General features: G+C 35.7%; 1 protein-coding gene across 1 annotated transcript in view; it reads right to left on the bottom strand.

Annotated features, from left to right (window-relative positions):
- The window catches only part of LOC127411993 (calcineurin B homologous protein 1), a 30035-nt gene that overhangs the window by 5221 nt on the left and 4423 nt on the right, over nt 1–20391 (bottom strand). Inside the window, exons 2-6 of the mRNA XM_051647999.1 lie at nt 14705–14777; nt 11268–11348; nt 5860–5987; nt 2416–2477; nt 464–586 (exon numbers count right to left, since the gene is read on the bottom strand). Of these exons, the coding sequence (XP_051503959.1) occupies nt 464–586; nt 2416–2477; nt 5860–5987; nt 11268–11348; nt 14705–14777 (467 nt within the window). The remainder of the gene's footprint in view (nt 1–463; nt 587–2415; nt 2478–5859; nt 5988–11267; nt 11349–14704; nt 14778–20391) is intronic.

Raw genomic sequence — 20391 nt, 5'->3', positions numbered from 1 at the left:
TTTTCAAGCTGCCGCATAACCTTTGGCCATATGACACGTGAGAACCAATGGTTTTTGGCATCAACAGCATCAAACCTGGTGTGAAGCATCTAAAGGCACATTTTTTAATTGAACAAGCGCTGATGAAAAGAATATCAGTGAATAAAGGCTTAAATTTAGAAGTTATCGAATGGCTTAAGACTTGAAATATCAGCGTTTGAGTCACATGGGCTAATGTTATGGTGCCTTTTTTTTTTTTTTTTTTTTAAGAGCTTGGCAATATAAATTACCATCCACTTTCATTGTATGGAAAACAGAAGCTCAGGCATTTTGCCTAACATCTCCTTTTGTGTTTCACAGAATAAAAACAAAACAAAAAACAGGGTTGGAACGACATGCTGTTATTGATGACAAAATGTTCATTTTTGGCTGAACTGTTCCTTTATGTGGACACACAAACACAGTACAGTAGTTTAGGCATTACCTTGGTGAACTCATTAAAGGAGATACACATGTCTCCATTTGTGTCGGCTTCCTGGATTGTTCTGTCTGCAATACTGCCAAGCTGCTCATCTGAAATATTTACACCCACCATCATTCTCAGCACCTGGAAAAACACAATTTTAATGTTAGGTTAATATTTGTTTTATTTTGTGTTATTAATAGGTGTCCTCTAGTGGCATTTATTTAAACATTCTCTTTAAAAGAGGGTCATATTATGATGAATTAAACTTTCCTTGATCTTTTGATTAATGCACAACAATTAACTACTTTTTTTTTTTTTTTACAACATTTATTAATCTCTGTTAATGTTAAAGGAATAATTCACACCAAAATGAAAATTCTCTCATCATTTACTCACCCTCATCCCATATCAGGTGTATGACTTTCTTCTGCTGAACACAAACAACATTTTTTTAGAAGTATATTTCAGCTCTATAAATCCATACAATGCAAGTGAATGGTGACCACAACTTTGAAGCTCCAAAAAGCACATAATGGCAGCATAAAAGTAATCCATACGACTCCAGTGGTTTAACCCATGTCTTCTGAAGCAATCTAATCGATTTTGAGGGAGAACAGACCAAAATATAACACTTTTTTTTACTGCGTTTCACTGTAGGAGTTACATTTCGATCTGATCTCACCTTTAACCAATTGGATCACTTCTGAAGACATTGATTAAACCACTGGAGTCTGATGGATTATGTTTATGCTGACTTTGTGCTTTTTGGAGCTTCAAAGTTTTGCTCACCATTCACTTGCATTGTATGGACGTACAGAGCTGAAATATTCTTCTAAAAATCTTCATTTGTGTTCTGCAGAAGAAAGTCATACACATCTGGGATGGCATGAGGGTGAGTAAATGATGAAAGTATTTTCATTTTTGGGTGAACTATCCATTCATTTATAAATATATTACTGATCATAATCCAACATTTTGATGCCAAGGACCACCAAAATATTATTATCCCTTTGTGAGGGACCCCATTTCTAAAATATAAAGACAGCTATAAATGTTCATGTATAAAGGCCCATTTATAATGTGTTCAATTATAAAAATAAAAAAAAACATGTTTTTTTAATTTTGGTGAGAGAGGATATTTCCATATTAGTTAAAATGGAGTTTGACTTGGTGGTTTAAAGTAGTTTTTATGCGGTCATTGTACTAACACCAAAATAAATTTAAATATTAATCTGGAAAATATTTACTTTATATTCAAAGTTGACAGACTTTTTAGACTACTATTAGAGAAATGTTAGATGTATGAACCCGAGGAGAAACGTTTTTTTATTAATTAAGATTATTTTTATGGCCTTTTGGCTTTAATGAGATTGGGAAAGTAGAGAGGTGACAGGAAATGAGAGGGAGAAGAGTGGGAATGGGATTGGGAAAGAGCCAGGACTCGAACTCGAGTCGCCTGTGATGCATCAGCACTACATGTCATGAGTGCAGCCCGCTAGGCTACAGCTCCGAAATGAAATGAGGGCGATATTCAGTTAGAAAGCTAAAGGTGACAAATGCAAGGAGAAACTCCCCAGAAATATGAACACTACACAAACTAAACTCTTAGAAATAATAATAATAATAATAATAATAACAGAAATTCACAAAATGATACACAGATTTGTTATTTCTGCTAGAAACTAGGGCTGTCAATACAATAAAATAATCGTGATTAGTCATCTCATAATTACTGACCAGATAGAGTAGAAATTTCAAATGACCTTTTTGAGAAGCATCCGGTTATGACTCGGAGGTGTCTCTAACTTTTTTTCTTCTGTTTACTGAGTGATTATAACAAGCTGGTTTCAGATGGCAGGGTCAGGTGAGTCACAGTGGCATTGTTTAGGCAGTACAGATTGTTCTTTGACTCTCATGCCAAAGTCAGGTGCAGAGGACCTCTATTGTGCATTAATAAACGTGATTCTCACCTGTAGCAGCTCGTCTCTGGAGATCTTGTCGTCTCTGTCGAGGTCGTATAACCGGAAAGCGACTGGGAGGGACAAGAAAAGATAACCAAAATATTATAAGAAGCTTTAAATTGCAACAGTAACTGTTAGTAATAAACTCACACGATAAGAACATACTTTAAGGGCTGTTAGAAGAAAACTGGTTTCCCGAACAGAGATAGCCATGGATTAAAGAAGGTTTTAGAGGATCGCTATAAACAGTGTAATTAAGTTTAAGACCTGGACCAATTCAAGCCCTTTGTTCTCTTTGGGAAATGACATTTTACCTGCTTTGAAGATGTAGAAGCTTAAGTAATATAAAATGGATAATTCTGGTCCTGAATACTAATTGGTCAAGTACACGATGAAGTAACAGCAATGATGCAAATCATGTTCATCTAGCTAGTTTGCGTCATAACTAAAATATTAACAGAAATCTCCATGTAGCATTGCTTATATACTAAACATTTAAGTAAAAATACATCTTTTGGTAAATATTGCTTTATATTACTATGCATTGTTAAATTTGTGGATAAATAATAATACACAAACTATATATAATTTATTGTGTTCTTTAAGTCTTTTAATTTAACCTTCTTATTTAGATCTTATTTATAGTTGAAGTCAGAAGTTTACATACACTTAGGTTGAAGTCATTAAAACAAATTTTTTAACCACTCCACAGATGTAATATAAGCAAACTATAGTTTTGGCAAGTTGTTTAGGACATCTACTTTGTGCATGACACAAGTAATTTTTCCAACAATTGTTTACAGACAGACTGCTTCACTTTTAATTGACTATATCACAATTCCAGTGGGTCAGACGTTTACATACAGTAAGTTAACTGTGCCTTTAAGCAGCTTGGAATATTCCAGAAAATGATGTCAATCCTTTAGACAATTAGCTTCTGATATGTAGTGTACCGAATTGGAGGTGTACCTGTGGATGTATTTTAAGGCCTACCTTTGAACTCAGTGCCTCTTTGCTTAACATCATGGGAAAAATCAAAAGAAATCAGCCAAGAGCACAAAAAAAAAAATTGTGGACCTCCACAAGTCTGGTTCATCCTTGGGAGCAATTTCCAAATGCCTGAAGGTACCACGTTCATCTGTACAAACAATAGTACTCAAGTATAAACACCATGGGACCACGCAGCCATCATACCGCTCAGGAAGGAGACGCATTCTGTCTCCTAGAGATGAACGTAGTTTGGTGCGAAAAGTGCAAATCAATCCCAGAACAACAGCAAAGGACCATGAGAAGATGCTGGAGGAAACAGGTAGACAAGTATCTATATCCACAGTAAAACGAGTCCTTTATCAACATAATTTGAAATGCTGCTCGCCAAGGAAGAAGCCAATGCTCCAAAACTGCCATAAAAAAGCCAGACTACAGTTTGCAAGTGCACATGGGGACAAAGAGATTACTTTCTGGAGAAATTTCCTCTGGTCTGATGAAACAATTTTTTTTTAATGTTTTGGCCATAATGACCATCGTTATGTTTGGAGGAACAAGGGTGAGGCTTGCAAGCCGAAGAACACCATCCCAACCGTGAAGCATGGGGGTGGCAGCATCATGTAGTGGGGGTGCTTTGCTGCAGGAGGGACTGGTGCACTTCACAAAATAGATGGCATCATGAGGAAGGAAAATTATGTGGATATATTGAAGCAACATCTCAAGACATCAGCTAGGAAATTAAAGCTCGGTCGCAAATGGGTCTTCCAAATGAACAATAACCTCAAGCATACCTCCAATGATGTGGCAAAATGGCTTGAGGACAACAAAGTCAAGGTATTGGAGTGGCCATCACAAAGCCCTGACCTCAATCTGATAGAAAAGTGTGTGAGCAAGAAGGCCTACAAACCTGACTCAGTTACACCAGTTCTGTCTGGAGGAATGGGCCAAAATTCCAGCAACTTATTGTGAGAAGCTTGTGGAAGGCTACTCAAAACATTTGACCAAAGTAAAAAAAATTAAAGGCAATGCTACCAAATACTAACAACGTGTATGTACACTTCTGACCCACTGGGAATGCGATGAAATAAATAAATAAATCATTCTCTCTACTATTATTCTGACATTTCACATTCTTAAAATATTGATCCTAACTGACCTAAGACAGGGAATTTTTTCTATGATTAAATGTCAGGAACTGAGAAAAACGGAGTTTAAATGTATTTGGCTAAGGTGTGTGTAAACTTCTGACATCAACTGTACATATACATTTCTTCATATCACCATTTATTTGTATATGTAAATAAGCACATTTATGTAAATTCACTACAGTAAAAACCTAGTTGAAACAAAGAAAACATGTATTGCTGCCATTCTGGGGAAAAAAAGAAAAGAAAAAAAACCTGTTTTGAAAATCATGTTATGACAATCATAGCCAGTAGATGGCTGCAGTGTTCCATGCAGCCACCTACTGTGTAATAATTAAACATTTTAATCACAAGTTGTGCATTTTGGTATAAATATACACTTTGTTCTCTGTGTGTGTATGTGTGTGTTTGTGCACACACACGTGTGTGTTGCATTGTGGGTGTTATGGTCTCACCCCCTCATTTATGTGTATGTGTGTTCTGCATTGTGGCTGATTTATAGATTTTTTGACCCAAAAAAAAAAACAAAGCAAAAAAAAAACAAATACTCTGAGTTATAGTGTTACCAGTTAATTTGTGTGTGTGTTTATGTTTTGCACTCTGCATGTTGTGTAGTCTCATCCCTTTTTTGGTGTGTGTTATTTATGCACTGTGGCTGATTTATAGATTTATTTTTTTAAAGCAGTTTTTTCAGCCTTTCCCAGTCATTTCCTATGGTTGGTCAATTTTGTCCGCGAACAGTAAAGGCTTCTTTTTTTCCCAACCTCTTAGACTTATCAAATTAAGTCCAAATTTTTTGTTGTGTGTTCAGATGGCAAGTGGAGGAGAAGTAGACAAAAGTACAAAAGTCTTATACCGCTCAGATAAAGGAAACTTTTCATCTGAAAAATTGATAGGAAGGTCAACTACATTTTTACTGTGTTATTCTGAGATATACATGAAATATTGTTAAACGGCTGAAAAATATTGAGATATTTCAAGTTTTTTTTGTTATATAGCACAGTCCTAAAAATACGCAGCATACATAGAAGCCAAAGTTTACATGTCAGGGACTATATCTTCTAGCGGAAGGATGGCACTTAATGGATATTCATAAAATAATGTTTTTGAAGAATAATTGTGTAGTAATATTCGTATGTAGTAAACATTACATAAAAGAAATAAAGCACTTAAGGCAATGCTATATAGTAAGTATAGTCTCCACTGGGTGTCATGCCTAACAATGCCCTTTAGCTGTGACTATTTCACAATCTATTACTAGTCTAATCTACCAAATAGCTTCAGTAAATGTTGATATGAGAAATGTTGGGGTTGAACTCACAGAGGAGTTTGTTGGTTCTGCTGTTGAGCGGCTCGCCTGCAGTCAGGTCTTTGTTCTTCTCATTGTCTTCAACAGGACGGAAATGAGCCAGAGTCTTCATGAAGCCCCTGAAATTCACCTGATCCTCACTAAGAAACATGAGAGAAAGACATTAGAACCACGAGTTCAAGGACGATAGACACTGCATTTGTTTGAACTGATTTTATGTTTGCTCTGCTGAGATCTGTTCTAGAATTCAATTCTAAGATCCAGACTAGTGGTCAACTGTTATGAGATTTACAATGGCTGATGCCATATCTAGAGAGCAAGGTGACCAATTGCAGATTCAAACATTTGGATGTGCTTAACTGAATTTATTTTCCTCATGATCTTAACCTTCTGATCACAGATATAAAGTGTACCTATATTTGAATTTCACTGCAAACTAAAATTAAGTTAATATATATATATATATTTAAAAGGATTAAATAGATTCAGCGAAGTGGCCAGCTTACAGTGGTAGTGTATTTAAAATTATTTACATAGTATATTCTTAATTGGCCAAGCATGCACAGTTATATCTAAATGGCTAGATATCAACAGATTAATTTGCCTAGCTGGTATATCTCTCCATCCATACACTAGACAACTATACTGTTACGTACTTTGAGTTGTAATATTTTAACCAGGAAAGAAAAATAGCTCTACTGCTATTTACTTTACTCTGATGAAACAGTTTCCTAAAGCCTTGACAAACTGCTGTCCTACTTTAGAGTGAAATGTTTATAACTGACATGGCCACAGGAAAGTTACTGCATACATTTCAAGGAATCTGAACACACTGTAACATTAAAACACTTGAAACCAAATAACCCATGAAGTAACCAAGAGCCATGTGAAACTGCCCACATGTTGTGTGTTTCGCAAGTGTAACGATGCAGTCTGCACAAGTCACTAAACATGTCACATGAAACAGCAACATAACCAATCAAGGCCATAATGCACACACACTGATGAACTCATATAGAAACGATGTCTTTTGAAATATCTAGACCAATATCATGAAACCTGTCAAGAACATGTTCAGGTTATATATATAATAACATCATATGTTATTACATTTTAATAACTTTTATAAAAAAAAAAAAAATACATATAAATTATTTTTTTAAACTGTAAAGTATTTATACATAATGGTCTTATACTTAACAGCCTTTAATTTATGCTTATTTAAATTAAAAGAATGGGAATAATGGGAATTTCAAATAAACACATAACGGTAATGAGAATTTGGCAGGGAAATGTGCTTATAGCAATTTCCCGGGTTCAAAATAAGTCAACCTCACTCGACAGCATTTGAGGCATAATGTTGATTACCACAAAAATGTTTTTTGACTCGTCCTTTTCTCAAAAAAATAAATAAAAAGAGTGACAATGAGGCACTTATAATAGAAGTTGGAAGCAATTACTGTACATTAATTCTTTCAATTAAAACTTGTTTATTACTTGAATTGTAAAGTTGTTTAAATTGTCGTTTTAGGGTTTACAGTGTTATGTCATCATGGCATCAAAGTTGTAAAATTGGCAATAACTACACACAGAAAAGGTAAGTTAGCGATTATCATACTAAAATCATATTAATATGCATATTATGTCTTGTGACTATACTTTTGAAACAGTAAGTATTTTAACATTTACGGATTGGCCCCATTTACTTCCATTGTAAGTGCCTCTAAAATAAATTATTTTAAAGAAAAGGAGGGAAGAGTCTAAATGTATTTTTGTGTTAATCAACTTTATACCACAAATGCTGTCAATTGAGCTTAACTTGTATTGAACCCAGAATATTCCTTTATTCATCATGAAAATAGTGTCACAAATTGTTCCAAAAAATAGGCTTTTGTTTTTATTTTGAATCTACAATATAATATAAAATAATATAATTTAATATGATATATATATATATATATATATATATATATACACACACACACACACACACACACACACATATACACACTGCTCAGAAAAATTAAGGGAACACTTAAAATCACACATCGGATCTCGATGAATGAAATATATTGAAGATCAAAATCTTTACTGTACACTGTGTAATTCGTTGAGAACAAAATGACGTAACAACGGTAACTGGAAACCAAAATCACCAACCAACTGAGGGCTGGATTCAAACTCACACCGAAAATCTAAGTAAACAATTGAAATCAAAAGCCGTTCCAACTTGTGTGAATTTCATCACGGCAACTCATAATGTGACTCAGTAGTGTGTATGGCCCCCACGTGCCTGCATGCACTCCCGACAATGTCTGGGTATGCTCCTGATGAGACGGCGGATGGTTTCCTGGGGGATCTCCTCCCAGACCTGGATCAGGGCATCAGTGAGCTCCTGGACAGTCTGTGGTGCTACTTGGCATCATCGGATGCACCGATACATAACGTCACAAAGGTTCTCAATTGGATTCAGGTCTGGGGAACGTGAGGGCCAGTCAATGGCATCAATGCCTTCGTCATCCAGGAACTGCCTACACACTCTGACCACATGAGGCCGGGCATTGTCCTGCACCAGGACAGGCTTCCTAACTGGACAGATTGATATCCTTGAAGTTTAACTGACTTCTTGTTATACTGTGATGATTACGTGTTCCCTTAATTTTTTTTTAACAGTGTGTGTGTGTGTATATATATATATATATATATATATATATATATATATATATATATATATATATATATATATATATATATATATATATATATATATATATATATACACACACACATACACATACATACATACACACACACACACAGTACTGTGTAAAAGTTTTAGGCACTTGTGAAAAATGTTGCATTGTGAGGATGTCTTCAAATATAATGACATACACAACAGTTTGGGGTCACTTGGCTGAAATGTTTCACACGATCTTAAAAATCTTTTGATCTGAAGGCGTATGCTTAAATGTTTAAAATTAGTTTTGACAAAAATATAATTGTGCCAACATATTAATTTAATTACAAAACAAAATTTGATAAAAAAATAAAAAGAAGTTTTTGAAATGGATGACTTGGACCGAATAATTAAGAAAAGCAGCTAATAAGTGCCACACATAGATGGGAACTCCTTCAATACTGTTTAAAAAGCATCCCAGGGTGATACCTCAAGAAGTTGGTTGAGAAAATGTCAAGAGTACATTTCTGCTAAATCTAGGCAAAGTGTGACTACTTTGAAGATGCTAAAATATAACATAGTTTTGATTTATTTTGGATTTAATAATTCCCATATTTCCATTTCTATTATTCCATAGTTGTGATGACTTTACTATTATTCTAAAATGTGAAAAAATATATAAAATAAAGAATGAATAAGTGACCCTAAACTTTTGAACGGTAGTGTAAATAGTTTTCATTTATCACTTAATGTCCTACAAAGTCCAGTAAACATAAAAAACCTAAATCAATATTTGGTGTGGCCACCTTTGCTTTTAAAACAGCACCAATTCTCCTAGGTACACCTGGACACAGTTTTTCTTGGTTGTTGGCAGATAGGATGTTCCAAGCTTCTTGGAGAATTCACCACAGTTCTTCTATCTATTTATGCTGTCTCAATTGCTTCTGTCTCTTCATGTAATCTCAGACTGACACGATGTTCAGTGGGGGGCTTTGTGGGGGCCATGACATCTGTTGCAGGGCTCCCTGTTCTTCTATTCTAATCTTTTCTATTTGCAAAAGTAATGTTTGGGAGTCTAACATTTATATTCCCTACTGACACACTAAAGCTGAAGATATAAATAACCATCTTAAGACAAATGCTTTTGTCAAACATCTTATGTGCCTAAAATACACACACACACACACACACACACAAAACATCAAAACCACCTGCCTAATATTGTGCAGGTCCCCTTCGTGCTGCCAGCAGCGCCACACCCGCATCTTAGAATAGCATTCTGAGGTTATATTCTTCTCACCACAATTGTACAGAGCGGTTATCTGAGTTAAGGCCAAAACATACTTCACGCAAGTACGCAAACGCGAGCGCTTGGCTAACATATGGCCAACGCGTGGTCCCGCTGTACATACATTATATGTGCTCTTGTGTTGCTCTGGTGGTTACAAACCTCAGACCATAAAAGGGCAATACATTATTTTTTTAGGCTTGACCACGAAACTGGTGCTGCATCCGAAAACAGGAAAATGCTGCCTTTGGAGGCTGTATACAGATGCAGGATGAAAATAAGGTGCTTTTTAAACTGTTCGGCGACCAGTATCCTTAAGAGTTCCATTCACTCAAAACAGCTATCAGTTAAGCCATTAACTGATTAGGCAGCAATTCAGTTGCCTACGTTTTCGGATGCAGCCCGGATGAGGTAGATGAGTCAATAGTTGAAGAGTGGGGAGAGACACGGAGAAAAAACAAGTTCGTCGAATGGACTGGGGACAAAAAGTCATATATATTTTTTCAAAAAGATTTAACTCAGTTGATTGATAGAAGAAAATCCACTCTAGCGCCCGTTGCGGCAATGCTGAGAATGCAGTGTGTACTTGTGTTGTGTTATGAATTGTGTGCTGACACATTTCACAACACAAAAACGTGTGAAATCAAGCTTGCGCAGCAAGCTGCGTCTGCGTTAACGTACTTGCGTAGAGTATGTTTGGGCCTTTACCATAGACTTTGTCAGTTCAAACCAGTCTGGCCATTCTCTGTAGACCTCATCAACAAGGCATTTCCATCCACAGAACTGCTGCTCACTGGATGTTTTTTTGTTTTTGGCACCAGTCGGAGTAAATTCAAGAGACTGTTTTGTGTGAAAATCCCAGGAGATCAGCAGTTACAGAAATACTCAAACCAGCCCATCTGACACCAACAATCATCCATGCGATTATCTAATCAGCCAATCGTGTGGCAGTAGTGCAGTGCATAAAATCATGCAGATACGGATCAGGAGCTTCAGTTAATGTTCACATCAACCATCAGAATAGGGAAAAAATGTGATTTAGTGATTTGGAGTGTGGCATGATTGTTGGCATGATTGAGGGGGACCTACACAATATTAGGCTGGTGGTTTTAATGTTGTGCCTGATGAGTGTATTTATATAAATATATGGAAAACTCCAAATATAAAACCAAACATGTACACCACATATTTGAGAATGTACCAAACAATGACAAATTCCTGTCATTGTTTGGTACTGCTGTGTATTTTATTTGTTCTTTCAGATCCATTAATTTCATATATTTTGTCCATGGTTATTGCTAGTAATTAGTCATGCCAATAAAGCACATAAAAAAAAAAAAAAGTGAAATGACGCAAAGCATTCAAGTTCACGGTAATCAATGATAACTAGTGCAATAAAACCAACAGATCAGGTTGAGGTTTAACTTGTGTTAAAGTACGTCACAATTTTCTCACCCTTCTGGGAAGAAGGCATTAATTATCCGATCTCCAAGAGGATTAATAGCCAACTCTGGAATCCTCTGGAAGTCTTCTCGGCTGAAAGAGAGAGAAAGAGGTTATTGTGTGAGAATCTGTTCTGGAAGATTCTCAGGTTTTATGCACACACAGATGTAGCTCTTTGGAAACAAGTGCTGGTGTAACACAATCAGATTACTTTTTTCTATAATTAAATAACGTGACAGATAATGCTTTATTTATCAGTAATCCCTTGAAAATGACTGTTCTTATTTTAAAAAATTTCCTACTTGCATTACAGATCGGATTTCAAAGAATGATGATTAAATGTAACGGAATGGCCGAAGGAAGGTTTGTTGAACTAACCATCATCTCACCAAGTTTTAAACCACAGAGAATGTTGTCATTAAAAACATTCTTAACATTCTTAAAATACATTTTAACAAGAATGCAACCTGTGTATTTGGTAAAGAGAAAGAGTTTTAGTTATGCAGACAGGTCACATGAACCATTCGATTCAAATAGCATATTAACTTAAGGTTGTGAAGTATGTAATTTCTGCGCATTTTAGTGTGCATTTTAAAAGTGTTTTCAAACAGGTTTCCCAAACACTTCTCCATATGCCATTGGCTGAAAATGGTTTGAAATGTAACATTTATTGTAAAGCATAAATGCTCACATATTACTTTGGATTTATGGCCTTTACCAATAAGATCTGTCAAAACATTTGACACGGTTTCTTTGTTTTAGGTTTTTTATTTCTGAATTAAAAGCATTACTCAGAATTCACAAATGTCTCCACTAACTGTGTTCTTGAGTTGACACTGGATCATGTAATGTTTAATTACTGCTTTACAGGACAGCCATTTCCTTATTCTGTGAAAACATGACTTGCTCAACATCAGCCGATTATTGTCCCAGCTTTGTACCCGATTAACAGAAGCGGTCAATCAGATCCTGGTGTCAGATCCAAAATTTACCAGAGGTCTTGCCAATGGATAATGTACATTTTCTGATTTCAAATATTTTAGTTAATTTTGAGTAAATAGTGTGTAAAATAAAGGTTTACTTAAATTCCAAAAATGTTGATACATATTTTACCATTAAATTGTATACATATCGGTATTATGTCGACATCTCTAGATATTGTATCAGTTTAAACTCATATTGATCGATTGCTTGTCTTACACTGAAATGTTTTTTTGTTAACATTAGGTAACATCAACTAACAATGATCAAAATCTTAACAGAATTTAATTTTATTTCGGGTTTCTAAATTTGTAAAAATTAAAGTGTATTAGCTATTAACTTCTTTTTCAGTAGAAATACAAAAACATCCTTATTATGAGATTATAACAAGTTTGAGTCCTAAACTGACATGTGTATTTGTATTTAGATTTTTTTCATGAATAAGAATTATAACTACTGATGGTACATATGGATGTACAGTATGTATATTCTAAAACATTTTATGCTGTGATCTGTAGTTGATGTTTTTGTGTGTTTGGTTATGTTAAATAAAATGGACAAAAAAGAACATTTGGATATTTTTTTTTTTTTTTTTTTTTTGCAGTGCAGGACTTCACATGTGACCTCCACACTCACTCAGAGGAGACATACCTTGATGCCCTGATTTCTGAGTTTATATTTATTATTCAAACACAGAACATTTCGTCTCTGAACATTTACTAATCTTAGTCTGATGGATGTTTTGGGTGTCAACAAATGCAGCATGTCATCAACCTATTTGCGTACTGCACATGTTTTTTTTTTTAATACCAACCATCGAGCTAGTTTTGTGAACCAACCACTAACCATCATTTCATAAGGTCTTAAATCATGGAGGATGTTGTCATTGAAAACAAACAATTTTAACAAGAACACAAGCTGTGACTTCAGTGTATTTGGTAAACAGAACGAGTTAGTATCCTCTTAAAGTTGGGTAAGATGCATCATATGAATCGCTGGATTCAAATAGCTTGATTTATACAATGAGGTGTAGAATTTCTGCATTAAAAACAAAAGCAGACTTAAACTTGAAGACTCCCCCCACCTTCTATTGGTCGGACACAAATGGCTTACTTACAGTCGAGCTGGTTTTAAATAAAAATATGCGACGAGTGTGACCAGAGGTCACTCCATACAGAGGACATTATGTGAACATACTGCATCTGAACAAACTTTTGGCAATGTCACTCAAGGAAACAAACACCTTATAACTGTGGGAGTGTCGACTGTTTTTAAGCTGCTTTTAAAAGAAATATTTACATTGAAACTCATATTTTTAGCAGTGTAATGCGGGAAATGTCTTTCCTCATAGTGAAAGCTCAAACACTGAGGAAATCATTCCATAACACATTAACTTACTGTGTTCAGAGCCTGAGGCCTGTGTGAATGTTTACCAGTGCACCTTAAACGGTTCACACGGAAATGATCAGTTTGAACAGATTCAGGCCAAGGGATTTTAAAGGTAAAGAAAAATAAATAAAGTAAAATACTTTCTAGTATCTTAGGCTAATATGCAGAGACAACGACAAGTAAGCCATTTGTAGGTTCACTTCACCGAAATGTGAGAACACTGTGACAATTTCAAAATATCGTTTGTTTGTGCATCCCAACCAGCTCAACTGGCTAAGCCAATGGTGTGAGATTGGGCTGGGGCTATTCGTTTGGATGACCAATGGAACATGGGAGTGTCCAGAAGACCTCTTTGGATAATTTGATTGATGTGATGCTAGCCTAGTGGTGCAGAAATTCTTCAAACAAGCAAATTCCTAACCCCCCCACAAAACTAATTGTCAAGATTTATAAAACTAACCTGCAACATTTGGGTAACATACTATATTACCAAAAGAGACTAGACCTGAAAATGTGACAAAAGCTTGAGATTTGACTTAAGCCGGGTTCACAATGTACGATTTGGGTCACAATTTTGCCGCCTGAGACTAATGTCGGGAACTGTAAAAGATTTATCTCATCGTAGGGCAACATCATCAATCTTTGATCACTTAAGTCTCGTGCAGTGTCCTACGACTGCCAGATAACGTAAAAAAAAAACACACCCAGTCGACACTGTCAATCAGGACGAATGGGACCAAAGTCTTGGTGACGAAGTGCATCGTACAGTCCAACGTAATGTCACAAAGTGTGCCGTGACTTTTCCCCAAGACCTCACTGGGATCATAATTTATAGTCTGACAAGCAACAATCGTAAAGGACAGTAAAAATTGTACAGTGTGTACCCAGCTTCAGACTTTTTCTTGAAAGACTTAACACTTCACTTCAGTGAACATGTCTGGTATGCAGACATGACCAAACTGTGTTCCTTATGCAACATTCGCTTCCTCTCAGGTCATGAGCCAAAGAGGTTACAACATCACACTGATACACCCCACTATTACTTAACTCATGTAGCACATTTATTGTGTCTGTCGTACCTTAGCGCTCCATTCTCTCCTTTATCAAGACTGTGAAACCGGCTGTAAAGTCGAGTGATTTGGCTGTGGGAGACTGCAACACACAAACACACACACACACTTGTCAGTCACAGTGCACCATGTCATCAGAGATGGGGAAAAAACCCACAGTAAAAGTGCTGTTTAAAGTCTTATCTGAATGACTTCTGACACTAAAGATTTCTCAAAAGCCACGACAATGAGGGCATTATATCACAGGGAAGTGATTATTTATTGTCAGCTGACACTTGAGATCAGTGCAGGCAGAATTTACTGAAATGTATCACCTTTTGGACCAAAAGTTGAACTTGATTGAGATCTTTTTCTAATTATAGAAATGTATTAAAAATATGTGCCACACACAATGCAAACCAATATTTTGCATGTAATAAAAAAACTTTTTTGTGACCAGGATCTTAGTGTATAATCCATGTCAGTTATTAACATACATATACAAATAAAAACTAGTTATTTTGGCTTTTAAATGATACACTGCAAGCTGATTTGCAGAAAGACGTTGTAATGAAAGTATTGACTATCAACTTGCAATGACAAAGAAAAAGCTTTACTATTATTATTCCCCAAGGTTTTCTACTGTGAACCGAAAATGACATTTCGGATGCTCAAAAGTCAGTGAGCCTAACTGGGAAATGTTTACATTTTTAGTAGAGCTGACAATTTCGTTTGAATTCAGTGTGATTAATTTTATATAAAATAATTAGTAAAAAACAAAAAAAAACAAAAAAACAAACAATTAATCATGTCCCCGGACCGTAATAAGGAATATTCCTACCATCTGAGAAATTCAAGCTTGAAGTACCACCTGTTTTCATCAGGGGGCAGTAAGCGAAACTCCAGCTGTAGATAAACGAGCTTAGGCTTGCTTGACACCAGCAACAGCACAAGAGGAAAGTGCATTCTTGTGTTCAAACACAGCTGGAAGGAGCGCAATTCCGAAAGCAGGGATCTCATGACGTGTTTTTAAGCTTCAAACTACGTTTATGTTGACACAGCGACCTAAAACGCTGAGTTTACGATGGGACACAACCAAAGCGAGATGCTCCAAAAGCGTCCGTCTGACGTACGTGTACACTATCGTGTTTCTTAGATAAGCCCTTATAATAAATCTTTCTCGGACAGATTGTCAAATTCAATTGCAAAATGAATTGCTGTGGACTGAAGATAAATGACAGGCTTATGTTCAATAATATAGTAATAAACAATATATAGCCTTCTAAGCCTTATCAATGCTTATCAAATGCATTTTAATTATCTGAACTATTATAAATGTAATATATAAATATATAATTATTTATAATTATTTAATCATTACATATTGAATTGTTATTTGAGGAGCTTTCTCAGCAAATATTTATATATGCATTTAATTAATTGGCATATCATGCAATTAATTTGATAAAGAAAAAAGATCTATTGACAGCCCTATTTTTTAGTGAACACTCGACACCAGAACACACCTAGCAAAACCAGGTCAGTCCCAGGTAAACTAGGACAACTGGTCAATTAAAGCTGCTTTGAAACAATAAGAGTTTATGAAAAGCACTAAACAAATGAATTAAATGGAGAATGTAAAAGTTGAGTCTGTCTGGTTGTTGCTTTCCATTTAACCACAGTAAATAGCAGTGTGGCCAATTAATGACCACATCAATGGAACATCTACCCCAACAATCCAGACTTTAATCAACACACTACAGAGTGAACAAGTGAATGAATAACTATTCCACAAGATGAAATAAATCACTGCATACAAGATAAAGCAGCACATACAGTCCTGTTTAACTGAAGAGTTAAAACAACCACAACTGATGAAGATTACAGATGGAGTTGAAAATATCCAGTGTGAAATCCCGGTAGGATTTGACACCAGAGAATGGAAAGACAGACAATTACGAGGTGGAGAGTATTTGGTGTGGCTTTACAGGAATGTAGTAAAATCTGAGCTTACAAACAAATAAAAAGAGTCATGTCAAAGAAACAGAGGACTTCCTTGGTGTGCAGGGCTGGGCAGTATATTGAATATTTGTAATAATATATTTAACACTATTTCACAAAAAATGTTAAGGCTAAAAGTAGCTCCAACTTCAGAAGTTTAGGTGCAACACTTAAAAATTAGGGGTGTGTCACTCCTAACTTTAGGACTAGTAAATTTTTTTATCTAAGAGTAATTCATAGAGAATTTTAATGCTAAAAGTAGCTCCTAAACCCATGCCATCTTAGAAGCTGTCCTGAGGACTCTTAAATTCCTAAGAGTGAATCGCAAACAATCCAAAGCATGGCTGCTGTCATCTTTCCTCGTCGCAATCAAGTCAATACACTCAATTCATGACAAAATTTCAACTAAATTAAATTAGTTTTATTTATGTAATTTCGTTAAATATAACTTTTATGAAGTTTTGTTATGAAAATTAAATGTGTAAACCTTATAAATAGGCAAAATAGTTTTGAGCGTGTATTAGGATATTATTATGACAGTGACCTTTAAACAGGTATAAATCACCTGAATTGTGAGGGTGTTTTCATTATGGTAAATGTACTTAGTGATGCAATTACCTCCAATGAACCAAAAACCAATGACACCGGAGATAAAGGATTAGACAACTCTGGCCATAGGCAAAATGCAACTTAGTAGAGCAGAAGAATTGGGAGTTTCTCAGTCATTTGACAGCAGAATCATCAATCAAACTTTAAAGGAGACCTATAATGCCCCTTTTTACAAGATGTAATTTAATTCTCAGGTGTCCCCAGAATGTGTCTGTGAATTTTCAGCTCAAAATACCCCACGGATCATTTATTATACCATGTTGTAAATGCCTCTTTTTTGGAGTGGAATCAAAAACACGCTGTTTTTGTGTGTGTCTCTTTAAATGCAAATGAGCTACTGCTCCCCACCCCCTTTCCGGAACAGGGCTGTGCCTTTACAGCTCATGCTTAGGATACTATAGCAACAACAAATCAGAACCAATATGACTGACACCGTAAATACCGGAGTGTTTTTCAGCCATTTAGCAATGATGGATGAGCAACACAAAAATATACTGTAATGACGTTACCTATGCGCTATAACGAGACATGACATTTTAGGGGGTTGTCTCGCATCATGCGATTTGCAAACATTCACAAAATATAAAGTGCGATACTTACATCTTCAGGATATAAAGCTGGAACACTAACAGTTGGTACTGATCCATGCTTGAGAATCAAATATTTAGAAAAGCCTGCTTTATATTGACCCTCATTCACAAAGCAGTCCGGTGTAAAATGATTTGCTCAAACATACACAAATTTTGGTATGTTTTGGGGCACATTTTCTTCAAAAACGAAACTTGTCCACTGTGTCTTCAGTGGCTCTGATGCCGGGAGTACATGAAGACTCTTACGTTCACTTTTACAGCCAACAACAGAACACGTATGACGCTTATGGAGCTGAGATATTATTTTTCTCAATGTAGCTGCTCCAGCGCGGAAAAAAATGGCGGACTGTGTGTCGATCACTCAGGGGAGGATCTATGATAATAGGGTGGAGTCCGTCACCAGTCGTGGGCGAGGCCTGCTCTAAAGTGACGTCACTTTAGAGCGGATACCAAAACCAATCATTTTGAGACACTGTTTTTGATTAATAGAAATATAAGAAAGAGGAGTGGGTGGACTTTTAACATTGTAGGGTGGTTGTGTACACACACTGCCGACTCACATTTATGTTCAAACACCATGTAAATATGAATTTTGCATAACAGGTCCCCTTTAAATGCTCTCTCTTGACCCCACATTGTCCGTCAATAAATGTTGTCCTGTGGATGCGCACTCTCTTCAGGGAAATAAGGCTGGTCATCGATGGGCTACCGGATGTACACTATATGGCCAAAAGTTTGTGGACACCATATGTGCTTGATGAACATTTGATTTCAAAACCTTAGGCATCAATTTCCCCCTTTGCTGTAATAACAGCTTCCACTCTTTTGGGAAGGCTTTCCACTATACTGTATGTAGTAACATGGCTGCAGGGATTTGCTCTCATTCAGACACAAGGCTATCAGTGAGGTCAGGAACTGATGTTGGTCGATGGGGCCTGACATACAGTTGCTGTTCCAGTTCACCCCAAAAGTGATCAGTGGGGTTCAGGTCTGGGCTTTGTGCAGGCCAGTCAATATCTTCCATGCCAGACACAGTAAACCATTTCTTTATGGACCTCACTTTGTTCACAGGGGCACTGTCATGCTGGAACAGAAAAGGGCTATCCCCAAACAGTTGCCACAAATTTGGAAGCACACAAAGCCCAAGCCATTACATAAAGAAACATCAAGATTTTCCTTTAATGGATTTAATGAAGTAACCAAATTCGTTAATTAGAAGGGGGTGTAGCTGATGCATTAGACGGGACGTGTACTCGTACCATTTCACCAACACAGGATGAAGACGTATTCATCAACCGAAAAACACTTTCAAACATGACTCTTGCATCCTAATAAAGTGGTACTTGACTATTTTCTTTTTAGACCGAGTATAAATACAAACATATTATTTTTAAACCTTTCCATTAGATAATACATTATACAATATATATGAATTTTCAATCACTTTGGGCGATTTAAGAAATCACGTTCATAGAATGTGATGTCGCTATGGATGACGTGGTCAACTCCGACTTTACTCTTACCTTAAGATTTCCCCATTTTCTTTAGAAAACTTGCTTTTATCAGTTTTGTGAATAGGTTTTAAGCAAAAACTTTTAGCTAGGAACTCCTAGTGGTTAGATAAAAATCTTTGTGAATACGTGCCCTGGTCATTACTGTCTTACAGTAAAAAAAGTTGCTGTTGAATGCTGATTTTTTTTTTTTTTTTTTTAAATCAGCAAAAATGAAAGGCATAGTACAAAGTACTACTATGATGTAAATACAATTTAAATAATGCATATTTTTTTTCGCTTTGCTGTAATGAGAAAAAGGGGTGTAAAATGTGCATAACTGTCCTGAAAGTAGTGTCACAATGTAAAAACTCCCTAAAAGACCCTAAAATAGGCTTCATTTGCTATATGTAAAGTACAATTTCACATTTGTTTTCTTTCTTGATCCTACTTTGTGTAACGACTTACCAGTAGGAGAGCATTCGCAAATATTTTTATAATGGCATCTCTGTGTGATGTATTGAATCATAATATACTGTATGTATCTTATCGTGAAGAAAATCGGCGATACACAGCTCTTAAGAAGAGAGAGTTTCTAATTTGTGAGTTAAAGATGGATTGAAGTGAACAGAAAGGTGAAAGAGTTTAGTCTTAGCCTATTATACACTGCAACAAAATACGTTTTTGCTTAGTGTTTTTTGGTTTGTTTTCCAAAATAATATCTAAAACTCCTTTAAAACAACATACATTAACTTTAGGAGCTATAATGCAGAATAATTTTTTTTTTTTTTTTTGGAGATTGCTGAATACAATATTTAATATTTCAGTATTTTAAAATATCAAAACATCCTTAAAACAAGATACATTTACCTGAAAAGCAACATATAAGATATTTAGACTTGCTTCCAGAGAATAAATCTTGAATAGGAGTATATTTTTTAAGTATGAACAAGTGAAAAAATACACGTACATACAAAATACACTTTATAGATAGTATTAAATATAATAGTATCATATTTAAGATACA

This window comes from Myxocyprinus asiaticus, chromosome 21, assembly GCF_019703515.2.
Source record: "Myxocyprinus asiaticus isolate MX2 ecotype Aquarium Trade chromosome 21, UBuf_Myxa_2, whole genome shotgun sequence".
NCBI lineage: Eukaryota > Metazoa > Chordata > Actinopteri > Cypriniformes > Catostomidae > Myxocyprinus > Myxocyprinus asiaticus.
This window is presented reverse-complemented; position numbering and strand designations above follow the sequence as displayed.